General features: G+C 41.6%; 1 protein-coding gene across 5 annotated transcripts; it reads left to right on the top strand.

Annotated features, from left to right (window-relative positions):
• Positions 1-471: 471 nt before the first annotated feature.
• On the top strand, positions 472-24,956 carry ttc3 (tetratricopeptide repeat domain 3). Of its 5 annotated transcripts, none has more exons than XM_061248862.1 (46): positions 472-587; positions 1,772-1,849; positions 2,140-2,179; positions 2,425-2,581; positions 2,975-3,056; positions 3,155-3,208; positions 3,629-3,773; positions 4,769-4,854; positions 5,966-6,060; positions 6,232-6,294; positions 6,663-6,717; positions 6,829-6,991; positions 7,480-7,528; positions 7,644-7,743; positions 7,877-7,913; positions 8,537-8,597; positions 10,021-10,111; positions 10,724-10,873; positions 11,675-11,755; positions 11,930-12,039; positions 12,119-12,245; positions 12,469-12,591; positions 12,734-12,835; positions 12,951-13,043; positions 13,129-13,193; positions 13,685-13,827; positions 14,249-14,554; positions 16,443-16,715; positions 16,885-16,931; positions 17,431-17,487; positions 17,903-17,988; positions 18,115-18,270; positions 18,375-19,098; positions 19,187-19,252; positions 19,365-19,514; positions 19,626-19,765; positions 20,109-20,177; positions 20,360-20,456; positions 20,535-20,638; positions 20,821-20,905; positions 21,339-21,440; positions 22,088-22,422; positions 22,743-22,869; positions 23,060-23,236; positions 23,490-23,582; positions 24,171-24,956. In XM_061248862.1, the coding sequence occupies exons 2-46, from the start codon at positions 1,781-1,783 to the stop codon at positions 24,300-24,302; spliced, it is 5,667 nt and encodes a 1,888-aa protein (XP_061104846.1). In that variant the 5' UTR covers positions 472-587; positions 1,772-1,780; the 3' UTR covers positions 24,303-24,956. The 5 variants fall into 5 exon arrangements, with proteins under 5 accessions (XP_061104846.1, XP_061104840.1, XP_061104842.1 ...); XM_061248856.1 differs by having other exon boundaries at positions 22,088-22,464; XM_061248858.1 differs by having other exon boundaries at positions 505-533; positions 22,088-22,464.
• The last annotated feature ends 176 nt before the right edge of the window (positions 24,957-25,132 follow it).

Below are 25,132 nucleotides of genomic sequence, written 5' to 3'. Positions count from 1 at the left end.
ATATACTGTACATACTAATAGTATATCTCGATGTTTTCTATTGGCGTCACTGTCTCTATATACCGTATTATAAACTGTGAGGTCAACTAACATTGATATATTGATATAGATGATGGTTCTAGTTGTTTTTGAGAGGTATGAACACTAAACGAATTAACATAGCATGCTTTCGAATATAAAAACTATCCCTCCCTTTCTTTATATCTATTGTAGCAAGCATTTTGGTGATAACACTTTATTTTAGGGTAGTGACAAACAACATATAACCTATCTCGCAATGGCTTGTAGCCTATAACATTTAAAAATGCCTAACCACTTCTCTTTCACTTGGTCTTTGTCATTTGACCCACAGTGAACCATCACAGAGGAGACGTATCCACAAAACCCTCATAATTTGGCTAAACTAGCGCGCGTGCTTGTTTGCTAGGTTCTATTCAAGATTTCCGGAAAATAACTTTCATTTCTGGTCACGTGACATTCATCATTACGCTAGCAATTCTTAGCTGGCTATTGTCTCAGGGGGAAGCGACTGGGTATGTAAAGCTAGCCAGTTAGGACATCCAGACTTGGTGAACCCGTTGAGTAAGGTAATTGAGGTCGGGGCAAGACGTGGTAACCTGCAGCTGAACACTTCTTGATATTCTCGAATTGTTGATATTTCGAAGTGAACTAGCTGCTTAAATAGGTGGAGTCTTTGGCCGCAAGCCAAACATTAGAAACGACGAAGGTACTGAGCTAACGTTCGTGAATCTACCACTGCCAATTAACGTTAGTGAAACTGTAGCTCGCTGTTTAGCTAAGACATGATAACAAGGTAGGTAGACACTACATTTTAATGTATAGTTGGCTCATTGGAAAACGTAGCTAATTTCATCATCAGGCATGTCGGCCTAACGTGGCATTACTACCTAGCTACTAGCTAGCTAGCTGCATGGGGTTGCCACGTAAATTTGCATGGCAAATGTTGAAAAGGGAATTTTTGTGTTCAGTCTGTCGCTAGATAGTTTGATATTTTGGCTTGACCTGAGGCCATCATATTAGCTAGCGGTGTATTATAGCTAACGTCACAACTGGGACTTATTTTCGCGCTCTTTAAGTTCTGTTTTCACGCCAGCTTGCTACCATAGTAAAATAGCTAATTAATATATATAGGTAACTATACACATAGATAACTTTAAATTACTAGTTGTGCTATTAGCCTTAGCTTCATAAAGTTATAACTAGCTATTTCGTCAGCACAAGGTCCAGTAACTTAACCGAGAAGCATCTGAAGGAAGGGCTTCTAGCGTTGTCCCAAAATTCAACGTTAGTAACGTTAACGTTAGTGGTTGCACGTCCAGCTCTTGACAGTCGGTTATTATTACTGTTATGGTAGCCTAGCTAGCTAATAGCTGTGGTTTGCTCAATCGCCGAACCACGCACTGACTATAATCGGATTCCATGTTTGGACAGTATAATATTTTAAGATCAGCGATGGTATTGTTGTAAGGTGGCAGGTATCAGACAACCCACCATTGTAGCCAAACATCTGCCATTCGTATTTTTAGTCTTGACACCTGGTTTGTCTGGTGTTAGTTTTGACTTCAGACATTGTCTCTGGAGCGAATCGCACAATCACACGTTTACGTATACACAGAGGAATCGGTTGTGTTTTGAACCCGGAAGACGCCTCAAATGTTCTCACAGTACCACGATTGTCCGATTAACGTTAAATATGTTGTAACCGACTTTCACATTGACGCTATTTAAATATGATTTTTTCTTTGATAAGCCTTTCAGAATGTCAGATTCAGACGTAGAATCGGACATCGACGAAGGTCCGGAAGAAATCCCACACACGACAAGTAGGGTGAGTGTTGGAGTGGTTAATCCTGACATAAAAATGTAATGTAAAAAAATAATTGCCGTAATTAAATTGTAAAAAGGTCAAATCCTGAATGGAAGTCTTCAATTGGTTCATTTACATTGGCAGGGACGTGTAATTCATCAAATGTGAATCTTTAGTGCTGTTTTCCTGTGTTTGTGCAAGCAGTTAGTTCACTGTTGGTATTAGATTAGATCGAGAGCTTTGAGCATTGGAGTTACATCCCCAGCTGTACAACAGCAATGTTGGAAAACGACTGATCTTTTTACCCACAGGTCTATTTAAAAAAAGTTTCACCGCCAGTAAATTCTTTTGGTAAGTTGCAGTACTTATAATTCACAATTATTATTATAATTTTTTTTTACACAAGATTGATGTATTATGATTTCATACAAGTGAGTTATTGTGAGTGTTGTTCTGCTGATATTTGGTTGAAGACCATGGTTTAAAAATTGCATATTATAGTTGCCATTTGAAACCTTGCTGTGTGCTGGAATGAACATCAAGGATATTGAGGTGATTTTAAAAAAGCAAAATGTTTTGTGTGTCTGAACCTGAAGATGTTTTTGAGCAATGGAAGCAGATCCCTGTGTCAGTGAAAAAGAAGTCGGGCCACTTGATGCACATGGGTGTGTTCTGGTGGAACATTCTGCTTCGGCAACAGGACAAAACCAGCGTCACGCACTGGGCTGTACAAGTGGGGTTCCTGGATGGCTAGTGAGTTCCTCCTTTTCTTTTCGAACAGAGTTTTTAGTTTGATTCTACTTGAGATATTGTTCCTCTTGAGTTGCTGCCCTGCCCCAAGTACATATGCAAGAAGCACTGCAGCTGAAGCATGTATTCAGTGCTCTTGCCCAAGAGCTAGTGACTGCTTTGAGCACAAGAGATTACACAATTGTTACACAATTGCTTGCAATGATGAGAGGAGAGGATTCGCAGATGGTTGCCTATGGCATATTGGTGGCAGGAGTTACTGCGGCGGCAACTCAAGGGGCCCTGGCCACCATAAGACTATACCACCCACGGTGGGGTGGGATCATGCAGTCTAAAGTAATGAATCTCATGCTTTGGAGCACCTAATTTTTTTTTCTCTTGCTTTTTGTCCCGCAGCGTGACTAGTGACTTGAGTTTGAAGAGACTCTTTAAGATAGAAATCTTGGAATCTCTTTTCCGAGCTTTGGAGAAAGGATGTGTAAGTCCCCACCCCGATTTGTGGTTATAAAATATTGTATGTGACACTGATTTTGTTTACATTTCGGATTGTTCCATAATGATTTGTTTCCCCTCCAGTTATCTGACGAGTTAACACGGCATTTGGTTTCTCTGGGTACCCGATTTGACATGGTAAGCCTTTGTCCCAGAAGTTGAATATGTACTTGACTACTGTCAGTTCCTCATCCAGATATCATAATTCAATGTGATTTTCTGTCTTGATGATTGTGTAACCCATTTCTTGTTGGGTGGTTGAATGAACAAGTCCATTGTCTCGTCAAACATAACATAACGTCATGGCGAGAACAGGCCATTCAGCCCAGCAATGCTCGCCTTTTCTTGGCACAAAGTGTACCTACTGCTTAGTTTGGCTAAAAGCTAAATGGTATCTAGCACCATATCTAGCCTGGTTTTGAAAACTCCCGGTGTTTCTGCCTCTGTAATATCTATAGTATACTTTCAGTGCTGCAGATGATGCGAGTTTTCCTGACCAGTAACAATATACCAATTTTTGAAGTGACCATTGAACACCATCCATTTTGTCTTTCCCAGTGTCCTTCTAGTCAGCAAGCAGACTGTATGGTTGGAGCTATGCGCTGGCTGGAAATGACAGGAGAGCCTGGGATCCAATTGCAGGTTCAGCGGCTTGGGAACCCCAAGATTCGTTATCTCACCCTGTCATATTTGTTCACTGAATGTGAGTACAAGTCCAGATCTGATGTGCCACTTGCAGTCTGCACACTAGTGGCAAATTGGGTAGTCTTCTTGCATTAGAACGGGATGGTGGTGCTTATACTGATGAATGAAATACTTTATTTGTGTGTTACATTTCAAGATGACAAAAACATCTACAAGATTGTGTCAAGTTTAGTTGGTGAATTAGGAGTAATGCTTTCTCTTTATGCGCAGGTGTTTGGATGAGACTATAAAGATTAATTTTTGCTGTTGGAGACTCAGTCTCATGACACTTTGCTTCAGTCAAGTAATTGAAAGACTGAGAAGTAGGAGAACAAATATGAAAATGAAAATTATAATGATATCATGAACCAATATCTTGGTGAAATGAAAATGTATATAAAAAGACCATAATGTTAGTGCAGCTAAGCATTAGCCAATTATATGATATTTTTGTCTCCTAATGGAATTGCAACATTGCACAATTCATAATGGGTGTGGTTCAGAACGTTACGGATTAGAGCATACAGTGAAACCTTTTCACTCACAATGTTGTATCAGAACAATACTGGATGTCTGAATTCATACGTGCGCATTCTTCTCTTATTTTTCATCTGTCTCCTGGGCTAACTTGATATTTTCTTGAGGAAAAGAACTTGAGGAAACAAAAAGGAAAATTGGTTAAAATAAATAGAGAAATAAAGAAATAAATAAAATGAATGCAACCAATAATTAATTACTAGAGCTTTCAGCACTGGTATTCCATGAAAGCAGTCCCTTAAGGAACAATCCTTTGTGTCAAGAAAGTACTCGGGAGGGAAGGTGGGGAGACCAGGGCTGAATATCTGACCATTGTACAGAATATGTCTTAACCTATAATTGCATTAGGCAAAAATGTAATGGCAGTTTACAGTAGGTCTTAACATTATTGCACCCCGAGTGTGTTTTTGTGGAAGGAGCTGATGCACAACTCTTAGACTTCTGAATCTTCGCTCTCTTGTTATTTTTCAACTCCAGATGCCCATTATGTCCATGCCATGGCATATGATAAAGAGGACACTATTGAACGGTTGATCACCGCAAACTGCAAGTGTTGTGTAAAGGTATGGACTGTTCCATCATGGCTCTTTTTTTTCCAGGTGTGGTGGGGTGATGTTTTTTTTTATTTGTCAAAATGTGTTTATTTCTTTATTTTTTATAAAGAAGGGGGAAAAGCTAGTGGGAATAATTACTGTTAAAATGGTTAAATGCATAACTGGAGCCAAGAATTTGGGAAGACTATAAAATATTGATCATTTCCCTACCATGCTTTTTTTATGTTGCTTTTTGATGGCTGCACTCTGTGTGACTCACTCACGTGATGACTTAATTCCTGTCATTTTGCCCTCAAACTCTCAATCTGATCTTTAAGAAGCCTCTCTGCCTCATGCCAGTCTGTCATTATAAGTAAGAATCTGTCTTTAATTGACATGCCTGGTAAAATAAAGGTTAAGTGAATACATCAGCTAGTTAGCTTTGAAATTAAAGAAATCAATTTTCCTGAGGACACGACCGGCCAGTGAGTTAAGGAGAACAAGTGATTGCATGTGATTAATATTGTTCAGTTCATCTACGCCACATGACTCAGGGGGCATCGTGCAAGCATGCATGTTGGAAAACTTGGACTGGCTCGCCAATAATGTGGAATTATTTAAAAGTTTGATTTATTCCTCTGTACTTTTGTAAGCAGACAAATAAATACAAAAAGAGGTTGTTTAATATTGTAGAGGAACTAGTGGGTCACTTATGTCCTGTCCCGTAAGGAAACCATGAAACCAAAGCGAAACATGAATGAAAACATCACAGCAGGTGGGCGGGGGGTGATTAGATCCGGGAATCGGGGTGTGGAGGATTTGGACCAAGGTATGGGATGGAGGATGCAACAAAGGTACTGATCAAAGAAGTACATTTCACTGGATTAGGGAATACACAAGGTTCTAGGTCGGCCCAGTACAACGTGAGATATTTAACAGGGGGTTAACTGTACTTGGCTCCCATGTTTTCCAACTATATATGGGCAGTACAGGACACTTGGAGGTTTGTGGTCTAAAGAAAGAACTTAAAATCGGCTTGTACAGTACTTCCTGACATTTCTCCATGTCTCCTCTGCCCCCCCCCCCCCCCCCCCTTTATTTATTTATTTATAATTTAAAAATGATTATTATTCTTTTTTAGAAAAGTGAAGAAATGAAAAATAAGGGAAATGATTTGTTCCGGAGAAAGAAATACGACGCTGCAGTGAAATACTACACCAAAGCAATCCGATACCAGTGAGTTTTATTCTATCACTGCTCCATGTCCAATCTATGAAATGACATCCTATTTACTGTCTTCCATTAGAAGGAATTGCTAGTTGTGTAGTCATGGACAGTTGTATTCAACTTTATTGACTTTTATGACAATTTGCTTTTTTCTTCTTCTACCTTCCTTTCTCCCCAAAGCCCAGACAACCACTTTCTCTATGGAAATCGAGCTCTTTGCTTCATTAACAGTGAAAAATACCAGTAAGTCCTTTTAAAAAAATTAAATTAAATTAAAAAATACAAATCAATGAAAGTGGCTCATGTAAGCATCTGTATATTTTGTTCCCCTAGGAATAACATTCTTTATACAGTGGCTTCAGAAAGTAGTCAGGCCTCTTCACTTTTTGCACACTTTGTGTTGTTGATTTAACCCATAATGACAAAGTGAATACATTTTGGAAATATTGAAAACAAGACAATTTTGCAAATGTATTAAATCAAAAACCGATGCGTCCTTTTTGCTTTTATTATCCTTGATTTGTAAGTCCTGGATATTTGATGGCATGAATTAAATCTTGAATTAAAAATGTCATTTCGAAAATGCTTTTTTTTATTTTTTTATTTTTTAGGAAAGCCATTGGCGATGGAAAACGTGCCACAGTAATCAAACCGGACTGGGCAAAGGTAAACATGTGGCCAGTGTGTGCTCAGCAGAGCCTGCTGGCTGGGACGGGGGTGTTGAGCATTGGCTGGTGAAAGCAGCAGCTCCTCAGTGACTGTGCTTGTGTCCACCAGGGTCACTACCAGTTCTGTCAGGCCCTCTTCGCTCTCGGCGAGCACCGGCCGGCCCTGGCGGCCAATGAGAGAGCCCTGGGGCTGTGTGACGCAGACGCGGGGGGCGTCCGGGACCTGCAGCAGCAGAGGGACCGCTTCCTGAAGGAGATTCAGGAAGGCAGAGGTATGCAGCGCCCTGCCCCTCCCTGGAGAGCCAGCACACGGGTGTTGCTTTTGATGAGTTTGGAAACTGACGACACCTGCTGTCTATTTGCCTGCCAGCAAATTTTAGTGAGGAATTACTGTACGGGGAGCTGTCCTGTGATTAGTCAGGGGGAGGAGTAGGTGTTGCCACTCACTACCAGTTTAAAAAAATATATATATTTATTTGTATCCCTCCCCACAAACCTGTGTGTGAACCGTCCTGTGGCTGGGTGTTGAATTCCTGGCTGACTCTTTCTGTGCTGTTATTCCATCTCTATCGATAACAATCTCTACTTTCCTCGCTGTCTGAATAACGTGAAAGGGTATGAAAGCACGGTGGAAATAAATACATTCATTAATCACCGGAGCAGGTTTATCTCCTCTTTTATTCTTCCCCTCTGGCCTTCATACTTTTCAGAAATTAAAGTCCTGTGTTTGTAGTCTGGTCTCATCAGGTATTGTTCGTAGGTGGCGCAACGAGGAAGAAGGGTGGTGCCAGGAAAGACTTGAGTAAAAGGTGTGGATACTCTTCCTGTGCTCTTATATAGCTGTTCAGTTAGAATAAAGAAATGATGTATATTGCTGATGGTAACATAAGATTTGTGTCATTGATGCGTTGATGTTTTCATTAGGGTGGATTCCGTTCCCAGAATGGATGTTGAGAGTCCACTCCTGACAGACCCTTCTAGCAGAACAGTGCATACAAGGGCCAGCTCTGCCCCAGAAAGCAAGGTGAGATGGGACTTCACAAACATCTCTGTACATGCACATTTTCCTTTCTACCACGTTACTGGAATTGTTTTCATTCAGAAATATTCTCTTATCGTGAGCACACCAATTCAAACTTTTCCCTTCACTCAATCAGGAGCCAGAAGATAGGAGTCGTCCTGCCAATTGTCCAGGTGAGTTTTGTTTGTGACATTTAAATGAATAATCAGAACCGGTACTGGAAAACATAAACTAATGCCGGGCAACGGTGACTTCCTGTTCCACTGCGCTTGTTGGAGAATAAGATTAAAGCTAATGATTGACAATATGAATCCACAAAAGCTAAGTATGTGTCTGCCAAAACAAAACCCACTTTTTTTTTTTTTTTATGAAAAGTGTGTAGCTAAAAACAAATGTTGGGTTCTTGACACCATTACAGGTCACTTATTGCCAAATGTATATTGCTGCATAATGAGCATGTTGTTCCTGCTAAGGTGTTCAAATTAAATTTCAAAGGCTGGTGGAGGTTGCGCTCTTGAGTGCAGTTGAGTTTTATGGTGCAGTGTGGGCGTGTGATATCCAGGATTGTTACTGGCAGAACTTGTTCTCGAGTTATCTATATGTTGTCACACTGCTTTTCAACCTTGTGAATAGATCATCGACTATTTGCCTTGTAAGTTAGGTGTGGCTATGCACATGATTTGACAGTGAATCACATTAGGTATTTCCATGTTGCATGGGAGAGGTGCGTTCTGAAACCTCACAGCGCTGTCACTTCACGTTGTATGTTTATTCTGTTTCATTTTGTCTGTCACAGGTACCGCTGAAGGAGCAACGCGAACGGAGAGAAATTCTAAAGAGCCCAAACAAATGAAAAGGTAACTTGTTTCTTCATTATGCATATCCTTGTACGGGACCTTGCGTGATATACAACCTCATCTGGGCAGCTGCCTGAGGGGAATGTCATTTCACTTGTTGTTCCACAGCTGTGCAAACCTCAGAATCCACACACAACTCCAGTTCAGGGAAAAGAAAGGTTTGAATCATCCAATGTCTGTTAAAAACGAGGGAGCTTGTGTGTCCTGTGCATTATATGTGACAGTCCTTCGAGCTGGGCAGCATTTCCCGTCTTTACTCAGAAGCAGTTCTTTGAAAAATTGTTACCTGTTACAATTAACATTTTACTTGAACTGAAGCTTGTTTTTTTTTCCTTTTTTTATTCATTTTTTAAAGATGGTTGCAACTGGGTCTTACCTGACTATGTCATCTAGGAAATTTCTGTACTTACTGCATTTAACATGTTAAATCATGGCTGTTTAAGGCTTTTTTGGGGTTCATTTTAAGTTTTGCCTCTACCACACAAGAGCCTACTATATTTAGGCTTCCATTACCATTCTTCAAAAGGGGACAATTTTATTTTTTTCTTTCTTGAAAAATGGCTTTTACTTGGCAATAAGGATCATGGCAGAGAGGGATACTCGCTTGCGTACATAGTTTCCTTATACGTATACTTTTAGTTTCTTTTACTTAAAGGTGCAAGTCATGCTTGTTTTTTTTTTTTTGTTTTTTTTTTTTTTTTAGTTGTCGCATTTCAGACAATCGTTTCCTGTGTCTAGAGTATCTGTAGTCAGTTCCTGTAGTTGTAGGTTATTTCATTTTTGTTCCAGAGAAATTAACACTGCACAATATTGATAAAAACTTAGTGAAAAAGGTTACTCTGGGTAAGTAACAGTCGGCATCTAAGAGGCAGTAAAACGGTAAAAGGCTTGAGATTTCATTCAAGTTCATCTCCTTTGAGTTCTGATTTTGAATGGCGAAGTGTGTGCGTGTATTTGTTTTTGCGTAAATAATTGATGCAGCAATCATTGTAATTTATATGAATTTTCTGAATTTTCATTTTCTGATAACATCACATTCTTTTTGATTTTATTCCGTTTTAAACCTGCTGCTACATGGTTACTAACGGCAAACATGCATGCAGTGGGAGTAACCCACCAGACTGAGTCAGTACTTACTTGCTAGTGTTATTCCAGTAAGCTGCATATGCTTTGGCACTCTGCATTACTTATAGGGTTATTCTGTGTGACCACAACTGCACTGAAACGTCTTTGTTTTGATGGAATCTTGTTCAGGTTTGACAAGATTTTATTCTGTTTGTTTCAACTGCATCACACACCGAATAGAATGCACAAAATAATTCTGTTAAGGAAATGTTGTCCAATGTTACCCTCTATGACCTTATTAACCAAAAATATTGAAACTGGAAATGAAAAGCTTACGTACTTATTATTGAACCTGTAGTGAAATGCCAGGCAAGAAGACTCGCAAAACGGAGGCAAGCACTCCTGAAAAACCTAGAACAACAGTGAAGCATCCACCTCCACAAGAAAAGGTAGGTTTTTTTTTTTTCTCAACTTTTTTCAAATATAGAAGTGCAAAACTAGGCTGTTTAAAACTATTCAAATAAGAAATTACATTAACATTCAGCTTCAGTTTCATTTCTGCGTTGCTCTGCAGGCAGGAAATGTTTTTTTCTTCCCTCACCCATTTGCGGTCATAGGTTAAACCATTTTTCTTCCCTGCATGCTTTTTAAGTAACTACTCTTCGCAATATTTGATTGTATTCAACACGATGGTTTATTTGATTAATTAGTCTCCTTGTATTTATTGTGTACTGGTTTACATTTTTATTCCTTTTAAGTATTCTTTACATTAACCACAGTTAATAAAACCTGCAATATGTCTCCCAAAAAAGCATTGCTTAAGCCAGCAAATTTGGTATGTGAACCCAGAAGTTGGATAGATTGGCATTTATCAGGAAAAAATCTGAATGTTTGTCAAAATGAAAACTAAACCTCAGAATAAATGATAATGAGTGTGAGAAATTTTGGTATAAAGTTAAATGATACATTTAACAAATAAAATGGCATTTTAGTGGACTGCATTGACAAAAAATGAATTGACTGTACTCTGATTTTGAATGTTGGTTTATGGCATATTTCAGAGGGGAGTCAGCACAGATGGTGGGGATCTGAGGAGCAAGCTGAAATCCGCTGTAGAGGACGCTCACACTGCCCTGTACGACCAGCGCTGTCGCAATGCTGAACAGGCCTTCTCTCAAGCGCTTTGTTTGCTTGATTCCACGACACCAAAGGTACATTTTCTTCTACTTCATGCTTGTGTATTTGTTATAAATGACTTGGGCCAACACTTACTCAGTCTCTGCTGCTGTGGTGTCAGTAAATCAGGGGTTGAATTGGAGCAAAAACTACCACTGGTAATTAAGCTGCTTGTAATTATTGCCAGAATAGTTCATAAAAAATAATAATTAAAAAAACAGGTTATGAAACTATTTTTATATTAAACTATATAACTGGCTTTATCAAAAACCCAAGAAAGTTAGCAGAGCTGTCGTGGTCCTTACATGCTATATGGGATTGATACCGGTTTATGGTGGTGACATGGCACTCATTTTCTTTCCGAATTTATATCCTTCATAGAAATCATACTGTGTACTTAAAGGTCCAGGAAACTGAAATCTGTGACTTTGCTGATGTGCTGTTTTTATTACTTTTCCCCCCATTCACAAATGGCCCGGAGATTATTATTATTATTATTTTCTTCATGATTCTTGCAAAGAAAATGTAGAAAAGCTTGGCTGAATGTCAGGTTCAGTGGACAGGGTTATTTGGGTAACATCTATGTCACCATGAACTGCCAAATCCTTTCTTGTAATATGTATGTGATGCTCTTGGCATGGCAACTAATGGCAACTAGCAAGTGAGCTGGTTTGTGAAATAACTTGTAAATATGTTTATGACGTTCAACACTGTTACAAAAACGAGTGGCATTCCCATGTTTCTATCATAGCATCAACTGACCTTAACTTTTGACTTGTAAGTACTTGCCATGTTTTCAAATTATTTTGCTGAAATTGTTCATTGATATTTTTTAGGCGCTGGGCATCACCGAACGTGATGTTGTGGTTCTGAAGTATGGTCATGCTACTGCTCTTCTAGAAACCGGGCAACCCGATGTAAGTTCAGTTGACGATTTTGTTATTACGAGTAGAGCTAGTAGTCCATGTAATTTGGACGCCTGGTATAATAATTCATATTTATTTTAAACTCAATAATGAGTGAAGCAAGGTTATGTAAAAGTATTGGACTCTTTGCTGAATTCATCATTGTTTTACTATTTTCCTGCCCAGGAACTCATTCAGGCTAAGGAAGAATTTGACAAGATTCAGAAAATAGCCGACAGGAGCTTTCAGTGTTTGGTTTTCTTTGGAATTGGCAAGGCGTGCCTAAAGGAGAACAGGTATGACATTCTGTTTTTTAAGAAGCAATTCTGAACTGGCACCTGGCTAGAACTTCAATTTTCATTTCCACTTCACCAGGTTTTCAGCAGCTCTGGAAGAGTTCTCTAACTGTCTGCGGATGATCAACCTTCAAATCACACCAGGGAAATTGACATGGCCTACAACAAAAGTTATTGTTGAAGAAACTCAAACTGAAAATTTTAAGGTACAAACTATGGATATATACTCAGGACTTTGATTACATTTCTCATCATTTATAATGTTTCTTGCTTTTCACTGTACATTGTACATAGAGTAAAATTTGTTTATTCTCTGAGCTTGATTAACAAATTCCCTGCCCCACCCACCCATGTGAAGATTGTATCTTGAAGCTGGTTCAGGGGATGCTGTTTGATTACCTTCATATCTTTTTATTTTCTCCATGCAAGGATCTTCTGGAGAAATTTATGGAGATGTGCAAGTTGCCGCCCAAACCAGATGCAGTTTGCAGGCATGCAAATTGCCAGGGACATTCAAAACCCCAAATCTATTTCACAGACCCAGATTTCAAGGTGTGAAAGGTTATTTGTTTTATGTTGAATTAAAGCAGATCTCCTGTGCACTATGAGTACCTTGCTCCCATCACTGAAGTGAATGGTGTGTCACACTGAAGTGTGTCAGTACTGATGTGTTGTCATCAATTTTTTTTTTCAGGGATTCATCCGAATGATTTGCTGTCAAAAGTGCAATGTGGAGTTTCACATCAGCTGCTGGAAAAAAATGAAAGCGGCTGTGTTTTGTGATAAGAACGATAAGGTACTCTCCAGAACCACGATGCTGGAAGTGTCCAAAAATAACGAAGCCTGGATTTGATGCTTAATTACCGCCTGTGCCCTAATGGATCTTCCTTTGTTTCTTCATTGATTCTCAGGATTTTCTACAAGAAATTTGTTTTACTCCAGATTGCGGTGGTAAAATCTGCCATATAGTAATCTTTGGTTTAACTGGGCTGATGAAGTGTGAGGTGAGGTTTGCTTTGCATAGACATGTTTATATTTGTCACATCTTTAGGATTGTTTGAACATAACGTCTCCCCTTTTACCATCCAGTTTGAGTCTGCTATTAAAAAAATCACAGTAACTGCAAAGCCCAGAGTCAAACAGATATGTACAAGGTAAGAAATCTTTCCTCTGAAACTGGTTACCCTTCAGCAAAATTCAGTTCCACCAATTCAGGAAAATATGGCATGTGAATTGTGAGAGTTTGTTGGACAACAAAATTTCAAATTTCAATTTCAATTTTCAAGTTAATTTCATTAACCCTTAGTTGACAAACTCCAATGTAATTATGCTGTGGAGCTCTAGACTCCTTGAATGAGATTTCATGGGGCCATTCTATTATTGTGACTGTTCTAGCTATCATTGAGTAGTGACTGGTCTGGTGCACTAAAGTGATGTTTCCTTTTTAAATGTTTATTATCCATTATCTGTCCCTTATATTTGGAAGGAATTCATCTTGGATTGCATTTTCATGAAATGGCCACCAGCAAAGATGTTTATGAACCGGTTAAAATGAAAATGTGGAAAGGATTACAGGGTCCTTTGATAACCCGCATTTTGTTATTGCAATGCTAAACTTTGTTTTTCCCCACTTTTTTCCTCCAAGTCTCAAGAAGTTGAAATCTAAGGAAGATCGAAAGATAAGAAGAAAACACAACAGGCAAAAGGCCTCTCAAGCAAGAAATGAGCAATCTGAATGGGTACCCTTGGAAAAGAGTGCCATGTCAAGGGTGGAACTGCAAGAAAATGGTAGGAATACTTTAAAAAGATATTTTCTGGGAATGTGAAATTCTCTAGGGTGGCATGTCTGGGAGAGGCAGTTATTCATATGACATGATCCCAATCTGATTGTGTGAGTAGTACCTGGTGGGATGGTCCATAATGCTGCTTGGCCATAGTGCAGAGGGTTTCAGTCATGGTAACTACATTCACAGCTTAGTGATTGGCCATTCAAAGTGTGTGTGGTTTAAAGAAGGTGAAAATGATTGTAAGATTGCTCTTGTTTTTTTCATTTGTGGTGCTCATTCAGTTGCACATTCCATATGAATTGGGTTTGCTTTGAAAATGATGAGAAGCACTAGCATTACTATAAAAAAATAAAAAAGCCTGATAATTCATGTTTGATTTGATTTATTATTTTATTTTCCCCTCCACCACTTTACCCTTTCAGCTTCCCAATCCTGGCTGGTTTTTGGGGACCGTGTTCTACATCAAATATTTGAGAACAAGGAACTACTTAAAGAGGATACCCATAATATTTCTGATTTCATGAAATGCATCCATCCTTGGAGAGCACGAGAGAAGGGAAATGATAGTTCCGTGCAATGTCTAATGGAGCCAGGAACTATGGGAGATATAGTGGACTTGCTGCTGGAGCAGAAAAACCGGGTTTGGGCAAGAATATTCATACAGTATCTGAGTGACCTAGACATCAGCCCAAAACTACACAGCTGGGCACGTGGACTGGACAGTGCAGGTGCGCTTTGACTGCTCATTTCTGAAACACACTTGCGTTGTGGTCTTATATTGGCTTAAAGGTACAATAGGTCATTTCGGACTTCTAACGGTCAAGAGAGGAATTGTGGCAACAGACAGGCTCAATCCACAACACTGTTTATCCCTCCCCCTTCTCTGTGAACGCACGTTTAAACGCCATTGGCTGTGGCTGTGACAAATTTAAGGACATAAACACAGCCAGAGGGTGAGTCAACATGTCGGTGAGCCTATTTCAATGATAGGAAGGGATTTACAATGGTCTTGTAATAATATTTTAAAACAAAAATTGTACCTATTGTACCTTAAAGCACTGACGGAAATCTAAGGGGAAACTACCACTGCTTCATAGTCATCATAGGAAACACAGGAATGTTTGATAAGAACAGGTCTTTTTGCCCATTTAGGTTCATTTCATTATTTAATGAGTGATATCTCTTGCATACCTTGCATTCAACACTTAAGTTATGCTGTTGTATTGGTGTGGGGCTTTGGAACTTGCGGTGACACCATCCAAGAGCAGCAGAGAGGGAAAGTGCCAGGTGGTCTTGGAATATGGTTTCTGAATTATTTACATGATTACTTATTTTTACAACCAAAATGATGTTGGGCTGAGATCTATTATGGGAAGGTATTCTTGGTGAGGTTGGTGATTTTAGCCACAAAGAATAAATTAATTCACTGTCCGATTTAGAATCGGTGTATGCCGGTAGAGCTCAACTTAATGAAACGATAGACACGACAACGGTTTGGAAAATTGTCGTACGGTTTATTGAATATATGAATGTAGATAAAAGAATGATTATCTTACATTATATAACTCTGAGGTGAATTAAGCGACTAACACTCGTTAATCAATAACCTGTTCCTGAGCGTCTTGGTTGCACAGACGCTCCGCCTGGGTCTAGGCTGAAAGGGAAATACGGGGGGGAAAAGAGTGCTTTTCCTCACTGTAACTGTTTATTTGTAAATAAACCGATGTGGTTTCCAATCGTGGTCTGTGGCGGGCCACCACGATCAGGTGAGGTACAAGTTAGGGTGCAGCAACACCCATACAGGTCCTCTTCATTTTGGTTCTTTTTAAGTTTCGGCAGATGCCTTTATCACCGCAAAAGTTAGTTCATTCAGCCTTTTATTACCAAAAGTTGCTGATGTGAAGGAACACTATGTGGGCCCTACCGACCCAGGTTGGTGAAGTGTGAGATTCCAGGCAGCCTTCATGAATTGGTCCCATCAGATTTAACTGTTCATCAAGTGTGGCAGGGCCATCAATGACCCTTGCTGGACACCGATGTCACCCATGAGTAATCAGTGACTCCTCTCTGGTGCCACTAAGTCCGTTCAGTTGGGTCAGTTGTTGGGACAATATATTGGTCCTTATAATTTCAGACTTTGAACAATGCCAACTTCATATCGTCGGTTGGCCAGGATCGGCATTATCTCCTGAGCCATGTATCCCACATTCAAGAATTTAGGATCGGAGTACAGTGAGGAGGTATAAAACAAAATGTGCTTGTTCAGAGAAAGGACCTTAGGGGAGGGGCAATGCCATGAAACCAGATAGAACACCGCAAATGCAATGGAGTAAAATTATGATTTATTTGTGGTACATTCAAACAAAGGGACCATAGTATACACTCAGTGAGAATATTATTTGTTAGACTTTAGTTTTTTGACTTATTGGTCGTCTGCTGATGTAGCCTATCCACTTAAGAGGTTTGATGCGTTGCGTGTTCAGAGATGCTCTTCGGCATACCACTGTTTTAATGTGTGGTTATTTGCGTAAGTTGTAAGATTGGATGACTGTGCAATAGTGGTAGTAATGATAATAATAGTAATACACAGGCTAATTGGGGTTGTGTTCCTGGCAGGTTTGCAAGCGGCCGAGACATTTATCGAGCGCTACGCTAAGCACCTGGAAGAGCTGGACCTGGCCCCGCTCCTGCACTTCGGCCCCTTGCAGGACACCTTCATCCAGAAGTTTGGGACTGTACTCGAGATTTTCAGCGACGGCTTCACTGTGACGGATTACTTAAAACAGGCCCCTCCTCACGAGATGCGCCTTTTCATCTGGACCCTGGAGGAGCATCGCGATCTCTACGCACCTTTCCAACACGCTTTAAATGAGTATTTTGAGATAATGGGTATGTGGTGCTGTAGGGTTTTTTATTATTTATTTATTTATTTATTATCCTTTTGTCTTTTAAATAATGTTGGCCATTTGGATCAGTTAAGAATGGCTTCCTTGCACTCTCAACCATATACCCTAGTCTGAAGAAAAACTTTAATACTGTGTCTTATTTCTCTCCCCAGATGGTCTTTGTTTGATTATTAAGAAGACTGAGCATGAAAATCAAATTGTAAGTACCCACATATTGCTCACTTCTGTACAGGTTTATGAATGGATTTTGTTCCTATCGTGTGAAAACAAACTTGCATTTTACTCTTGTTTACTAAAATTCATGTTTACTGATTATTTTGTCAGATGTAAACATAACCCAAGCATTAGGCATCAGAAGTTTGTGAGAAAATAAACGCACTTCCAAAATCTGACTGCTGCCAAATAAAAATGGACTTTTGTGAGAACAAAAAAAGTCTGTGTACTGTGTATGCCGCAAGCAACATTTCGAGCCTAATGGCTCTTGATAATAAATAAAAATTTATATGTATAAAAGAGCATATACAATGTGAACTTTTTCATTACAAGTTTAACTGTGAAAAGCATTACTTGTATAAGAGGTTTAACTGAGTCACTGGTTTGAGTTAGCTGAAAATATACAGATGGGCCTCATTGGGGGGCAAAGAAAAAAAACAAAAAAATAAATTTATTTCTGTGGTTGTTTTTTTTTTTTTTCACAGAACTCTCCTGTTAGGAGTAAGAACAAAAGTCGAAAAAAGAAACAAAAAGAGCCGAAGGTACGCCAGCAAAAACATGATCTTATAAAACTTGTACAATGTTTGGGCTTTAGTCCGATGTGCCCTGTGGTCATGGGCTCTAGCTCTGGCACTGCAGGGTGTAATTGACATCGGCCAGACAGGAAGGGTCTCAGTAGGCTATTAGCACCGTCCCATCATGCAAGAGTGGTGACTGCTGGGCGAGACGCTCATGACCTGAGACTGCGCAGCTCAGCGCGTTGTAAAGGGGGAGAGCATGTGCTTGGTTGCACCGGCCTGGACTGATGGTGTGTGTTGTGATGATGTGCCTGGGAATGCAGTGGATATTCCAAAGTTGGAGAAAATAAAAGATTAAAACAGGAAAATTTGGGAATTGCCTCCCAAAAAAATTCTAAGTTGCCACTGTTTGTTTTGTTTTTTTCCCCAATTTGCGTAGCAATCTGTTATTGTCCTGTCGGGATCGAGGGGTGGGGCTTTAAGAGAGGAAGATGATGAAGATGTTTTATCAGAGGAAGATTCACTGTAAGTGATTGATCAAATTTTATTTTTCTTGTTTCTGTGTTTTTTTTTGTGTTAGTTTTGTTTGTTTCCTTTAATTGCAGTGAGATGCTGGGAACGATTCTGAACTTGATGTGTTTCCCTTGACAGAATGCTGCTTGACCCCAGTGATCCCTTTATGGTCCCAGAGCGCCTTCGAAATCAAGTTGCCGAATTTGAAGGGCGATACAACAACATTGTTCCTGGGAGCCATTACAGGAGAATTTTGGACAACAATCCAGATACGATAAAAGAGAGTTTATATGAGTAAGTGTATGCTCATTTTTGGACTGCAGTAATTTGGTTATCAGGGCTGGGTTTTTGTTTTGTTTGGTCTGGAGGAGTGACTGCCGTTCCCTGTGTGCTCACAGCTACTTTGAGCAGATTCTGGAGGCGCATGGGCCCATGGAGACTGACGACCAGCTGCTGGTGGGAGAGCTGGAGAACTTCCCCACCGAGGCCCAGCTGAAGATCCATGAGGCCGGGGGACTTCAGCCGTTCCTTCTGGAGTCCCTGCGCTTCGTGATGAACGACAACCTGATGGGGCTCATGAAGCACGCCGTCTCGCTGCAGGAAGTGACTGATGACTTCCAGCACCTCTTCATCAGCCCGGAGGATGCCTTGGCCTCCAGGGCCACCTCCCTCAACCCCTCTGCTAAGGAGTTTCAGCCTCTCTTTCCCCTCCAGGATAACGGTGATGCCAGTGCCTCTTTTGGAGATGCAAAACCGTTCAATAAGAAAGCGCCAGCAGGCCTTGCACAGCAAGACCGTTTGCGCCTTGCGTCTAGCCCTCTATTTGAAATGCCGGACCCTTATTCCGCATGTCTCGACCTTTCCCTGTTTGGCTCTCCAGACGTAGACGTGGACATGGATACTGGTTCAAGTGAGCCATACGATGAAAGGACAGTCTTGCCAGCCTCTTCAAAGCCATATTTAGACATTTTTTCTCCTGAAAGTGGCGTTTCACGCAATGTGACCGAGTCTGATGTTAAAATGGAAGATTCTGCTCATTCTATCTCTGCCGCAGGATCCCTACCACAGCAGGCGATTGGGCTACACCCTAAGGCAACTGCACATAAGATGGTGGAAGCACCGGTATGGGTTTTTGATCTCTTGGTGGTTTAACATGTTTCAAGGAGAAAAGCCTCTGTAACCTCATACCTTTTTCCTCCACTTGCTGTAGGCACTGGATCACAGAGATGACGTTGCTGTTAACACCGAACCTTATAAACCATTTGAAACAAATAAAGTGAGTACTGAATGCCACACTGTTTTGTACTGTAGGCTAATTATTAGTTTGGTATGGCCAAATGTATTAAGAAATGCATCACCAGAAGTTTATACCTTTTTTTATGCACTAGGGGGACATGATTAAAAAAGAAAAGGATAATGTGGAGTTTGAAAAACAAATGCATAAAATGAAAGAAGATTACAAGGAGGAAGAGCAAAGAAGGAAAGAAGATATTTCTACCCTTGAAACTGAGCTGGAGTCACTTCGTGTCAACACAGAGGTAGAGTACAAGCAGCCCCTGTTCTTTGGAGCTGTTCTTTGGAGTTTGGAATGGGGGCAGTGTAGGGAGCTTGTATGTCTCTAATGTGTGTGTGTGTGTGTGTGTGTCCAGATCACCAATAAAGAACTGGAGCTGTTCCAGCAGAAGTTGGAGGAGGAGGTGAAAAAAGATCAGCTGGAAAAAAAGGAAAACCAAGAAACTCTGAAGTCCTTGAAATCTGAAATTAAGGAGTTGTCTGAATCTCATGAGACGTGAGTGCTATAATGGAGATGGGACTGGGACTCGCTGTGTGGCAGTTTGGGGCAATAGAGTTCTTAGAGGCAGGTTTGTGTACGTTGGCTACTGCCACATGCTATACCAAGTGTTTCTTGGAAGACATATAGCAGCTCAAACTGCCATTCACGTATGACATTTTCATCATTGTTATTAGTGGTATTCCATGAATCTTCATAAGAAAACCATTGCACAGGAAAACAGTAAAACTTCATTGTAGCAAAATTAACTGAGTCCCAAACTGTATTTTGGTTCCTGCGGTAACTGCAGAAGCTGACATGTAAAGCTGTGTGCATCATTGATGATACTTTTTTCCACCAGCATTTCCAAGAGTGTCAGGGAGAAGAATAAGGAGTATGAAAAACATCTTGAAGATTTCTTGGAGGACAGGCAAGTATTTGAATGTTTTCAGAATGTGCTACAACAGCTGAGCAGGATTGAATGGGAATATTTTTATTTCTCATTCCATGCACCTGTGTTGTGTATGTGCGTGCTATTTACATGCTTGGTGCAAGTCTCTCGAAGGCCACTCTCAGGGCCACAGGAAAGACACTCTTTTGTGAATTCCACAGCAATCGGTGGGCTGCTGAGAAGATGAGCCTGGAGGAAAAGATACAGAGGTACAGGGACGTGTGCGCGGAGGCTACCAGGAGATCACAGGCTGCGGAGGTAAGATCTACGACAGACACAGACACTCGCTCTCTGTTCCCCATGTTTCCCTCACACTCACCAATCCAATCTTCTCAGATATCTATCCTGGAGAACCGGCGACGGAAGGGGCTGCGGGGCCTGAACAAGTGTGTGTCGGATGGGGAGACCATCCTGGCACGGATAAAGGAAATGGTGGCCAGGTATGCACAGGGCTTCATCAGAGCATGATGCCAAATGCACATACAGAGTTTACATGGAAGTGGTTTTCTCATTTGCAGTTTGAAGCAGAAACGTTTTTGTGTGGTCTGGCAGTGTGCTTGCCCTGCTCTTGTTTCGGGTTTTTCTGGGTGATGGTCACATCTTCCTGTGTGTCCTTCCACAGTTTCCCCTCGTCTGGATTTCAGTCTGCCGCTGAGAACTGGAGGGCCTTTCTCCGTGACGCCAGAGAGAAACTCCTGCACGTCGAGGTGAGCCTCACCAGTGACTGTGACTGACTTTGATGGGGAGGAGTGTAGGTTTTAGTCAGTGTGGGGTTCTGGGTTTCTGCTGCCTATGAGCTGCTTAAGGTTCAGATAATCTACCAGTTGTGATGACACACTGCTTCCTTGAGATCCTGGGGTAATTTATGGCTTGTATCATGGTTTCAGAAAAAGAACGCACCCACTCGGGCTGCTGGACTCTCATAAAAGAGGCAAAATAGGTGATTCAGAATTTGAGAAATGAATTGCTGACTCTTAAGTAAACGGTAGATTTGGGCTGTTATGACACACCTCTGTAATCTAAAGAGTCAGGAGTCACGTAATGAACCCGGTTTGTGGGATTGTGTTAGTGACTCCATTTTAATCTTCAGTGTCTGATAAGTGTGATAATTCCTCCCCCTCTCTAAAATGTCTGATTAAGACCCAGTACAAGGAGCAGATGGAGCTGGTGAAGAAGGGGACCAGGCTGTGTACTCTTCCCCTGGTGACTGTTCCCACTGCCTCCCCTCTGCCAGCCATGCCGGTAAGCATTCCCATTGTACTCCATTCCTGTTAGGCCAATCCCCCGTTTCCTGTAACATTATCAGGAAGTTACTCTGGTTCCCTTTGTCTTGAGTGCTCCTCGGTCTGCATTAAAAGTTCTCTTGGGATCCGACTGCACCTCAAGGTTTTAAAGAAAGCGGAATCCATCTCCTTTTAATGGGTTATTGGGTCAAAATAGAACGCAGCTTGCTAGTGCAAGCGTTTTTTTGTATAGTTGAGGCAGTTGAGGATGGTTTTTCCCCTACGTCAGCGCAGTGCTGGACAGGCAGGGCAGAGCCAGGGCCCCCCTGTGCCTTGCAGAGTGCCCCAGGGCAGAGCTGAGGTAGCCTGTGCAGGCCATGCGGATCATGCCAAAAGCATTCGACCCCGCACTCATGGGCGGCCTGTGATGTAGTGGTTAAGGTAAATGACTGGAACATGCAAGGTCGGTGGTTCTAATCCCAGTGTAGCCACAATAAGATCCGCACAGCCGTTGGGCCCTTGAGCAAGGCCCTTAACCCTGCATTGCTCCAGGGGAGGATTGTCTCCTGCTTAGTCTAATCAACTGTACGTCACTCTGGATAAAAGTGTCTGCCAAATGTCAATAATGTAATGTAAATGTCTCTTCTGTAACCGTCTCTTGTGTAGGCAATCCCCATGGTGCCGATCAACAACCCCACAGTGGTGCACATCTACCCTCCGGGCCCCGCTCACCAGCTCTTTGGGCCCCGCGGGGCCCCTCTGCCCATGAGGCACCAGCTGAGAGGGTCGTCACCGGGGCCCCCTGTCCTGCCGGAGGCCTCCCTGGGGAAGCCCGGCCAGCAGCCCGACCGCGGCACGCAGGTCTCCCCTCCGGTACCGCAGGCCTCCAGGCCTGCCGGGCCCCCGCCGTTCAAAGGCCCCCGAGCGGGCCCCCTGCAGCACAGCAACGTGTTCGAGAAGATCATCGACCGGCTCAGCTGCATGTTCCCCCACTACAGCAGGTACCCAACGCCAGAGGGGGAGCGGCCATTTAATCCAGAACCGTTAAGTGAATCATGATACCAATGGGCAACTTGACCTACATCTGACTTTGTTTAAAAATGGCAACCAAAAAAAATGGAACTCTCCCTTGTGATGAATTGGCAAGTTAGTCTGCCTAAATTAGCTACTACATGCATTTTCCAGGTGGGGGTCTCTGTCTATGTCTCAGGTGGATTTTTGTATTTCTTTTTTTTTTTTTCAAAAGGCACAATATTGTTTAATTTAAGCGGTACCGTCTGCATATGTCACAATTTTATTCTATTTAACTTCAATGTTTCAGGCCTACTCTGACAAAATTTATCCAAGAGGTCCGCTCTGCCAATGGGGGATATCTGAACTCTCTGTCCTTTGAAGAAGTCATCAACCGAGTGGCTCAGCTCATCCTGGACCATCAGGACAATGCCAGAGTAAGAAAGCAATGAGTTCATCTCATGCCACATTCTCATATCACAGTGATCACAGTAACATTGACTCAAGCCCCAAGGAACCTGTGTATCACAAAGAGGCTTCTAACACTGCTCATTTTATTAGAAGAGGGGAGAGAACTCTACATGATGTAATCACAGTCCATAAATACTGTATTGTGATTCTTTACAGGAGCAGATGAGCTCTGTCCACAGAGCCGATCCCGGCGTTTTCGGGGCCCAGGTGTCCCGTACCCCACCCCCGAGATCTGACTCTCCCGCAGCCTACCGCCCCTCCAACACCCCCCCTCCCTCGCACGTCTGGAAGAGTGTGGGGTCCCAGAACCCCAAATTGGGAACGTCCAAAGCGGTGGGTGTCTCTGCTCTGGCCCTCCGTGTTTCCATGCTGTCCACAGCTAAGAGAGGCTGTTTATTTTTACGTTTCATTTTGATGTTCTGACTATTGGTTCAAAACAAACTAAGCTGTGCATACAACAGTACAAGTGCACTCGTGCCTCCGCACATGTGCAGGGTATAAAGTAAAGGGCAATGCATTTAATCCTTGCCATAGTGGCTTATGTAGAGTAAGTGTTGATGCGATAAACTTTCGCTTGCCTACCCAGTTGAATCTGGAGGATCCTTGCATCATCTGCCATGAGGAGATGTCCAGGGATGACCTGTGTGTGCTGGAGTGTCGGCACAGCTTCCACAGAGAGGTGAGACGCCGCATGCAAAGCCCAGCAGTCACTGTAACGTTACTCTGCTGTAAGGCAGTGGCCGGAGTCATAAGTGGGGTTACTGTGTGCTCTCTATATAGGGCTGCACTATATGACAAACATATGCGATAACGTTGAATATTGCATTGACATGACTTTGAATAAACATGTTGAAGTGTACAGCTCTAATGTCTTCGCTGCTAATATAGTGCCCAGACAATGAGTAGCAGAACATCAGTTTAAATAGATACTATTCATTGCAGTTCAAGCTGTCTCTTGCGACGCGTTTCTCGCATGTTCATGTCTTGATAACGATAAATATAGTATATGATATCGTGGAGCCCTAGCTCTGTCATTCAAACTGGAGGAAATAATCATAAAAAAACATTGGTCTATTCCGTTTGCTCAAATTGATGGTTCCACCAGAGATGAAAATGACATTAATGCATAGCAGTTTGGGCCTTTGCAGGTCGTGCCATACATGAGTAATGTTATTTCCATCCCCACTCCACCCAAGTCTGACTCCTCTAATGTCTGGTGCATAGAGGCAGTTTCCTGATAGTCCTCCCCCTACACATGTCTGTGCAGTGCATCAAGTCCTGGCTGAAGGAGCAGAGCACCTGCCCCACCTGCAGAGATCACGCTCTCCTGCCCGAGGACTTCCCTCTGCTGCCCGGTCGCATACGGAGAGGCCCCACTCCTGCTGCGCCCTCCTCCTGAACCCCCGCCTGGGCCGACAGGGTGTGGGGCACGGGGCTGCGCTGCCAGCATGGGGTGAGGCGTGCTGGACCGTGCTGCAGTTCACCACACTTCACAAACTTCCTTTCATTCATTCATGGCCATTGTTAATTAGCCAGCCTCTTTTTTTTAACCCGTTTAATTTCATGCCCAATGCCTATTTTATTTGATATCATGATGTACCGTTGTTGTTTATTCTAAAGTGAGTTTGGAATACAAATGTAATTTTTGATTTTCTTGTCACGAATGGGCTATTTAATAGCAATAGCACTGAAATACTATAGGTCTTACTGTTCTACACCCAACATCGCTGCTCTGCATATAGTTTGAATGCTGCACTTAATGTGTGTAGAAACATTTTTTTTTTTTTTTTTTTATGAGATGAATTTTGTTTAGTTTAGTTTGAATCAATTAAGTTTGTTATTGGATATTAAGACTGGTTCAATCACCTTCATTCAGTTATTTTCACTTGTATTGTCTAAATAGTTTGCTTGAGTGCAGAAGTTGTCTTGTTAGCACTGGCATTTGCTGTAATTTAATGGATCAACCTCGATTGTTGGTGCATTCAACGCTGTTTTAATATTTTAACATTGTAATTTTACTTTTCTTTTTTTAAATGAAATCCTATAAACTGTTGACTGTGCGTTGGTTTGTGTAAAGTTGGTGGCAATGAATTGTGGGAATTTATAAGTCTGTAGAAGCAGAAGGGATACATTTCTTCTTACAACATTGCTCCTAATGAAGAGGACTTTTTATACAAATGATATTTTTAACGCTGGGAGTCACACAAAATGGGTGTGAATTGCATTTCA

The sequence above is a fragment of the Conger conger genome, chromosome 7 (assembly GCF_963514075.1).
Source record: "Conger conger chromosome 7, fConCon1.1, whole genome shotgun sequence".
In the NCBI taxonomy this organism is placed as follows: domain Eukaryota; kingdom Metazoa; phylum Chordata; class Actinopteri; order Anguilliformes; family Congridae; genus Conger; species Conger conger.
Note: the sequence above shows the minus strand (reverse complement) of the source record. Positions and strands in the feature narration are given on the sequence as shown.

Bases quoted from the DNA above. Each gene is read 5' to 3' on its own strand.
- ttc3 (XM_061248856.1), top strand. From the start codon at position 1,781: ATGTCAGATTCAGACGTAGAATCGGACATCGACGAAGGTCCGGAAGAA. The intron at 3,057-3,154 runs GTAAGTCCCCAC...TTTCCCCTCCAG, and splicing joins GAGCTTTGGAGAAAGGATGT to TTATCTGACGAGTTAACACG. The intron at 6,718-6,828 runs GTAAACATGTGG...TGTGTCCACCAG, and splicing joins TCAAACCGGACTGGGCAAAG to GGTCACTACCAGTTCTGTCA.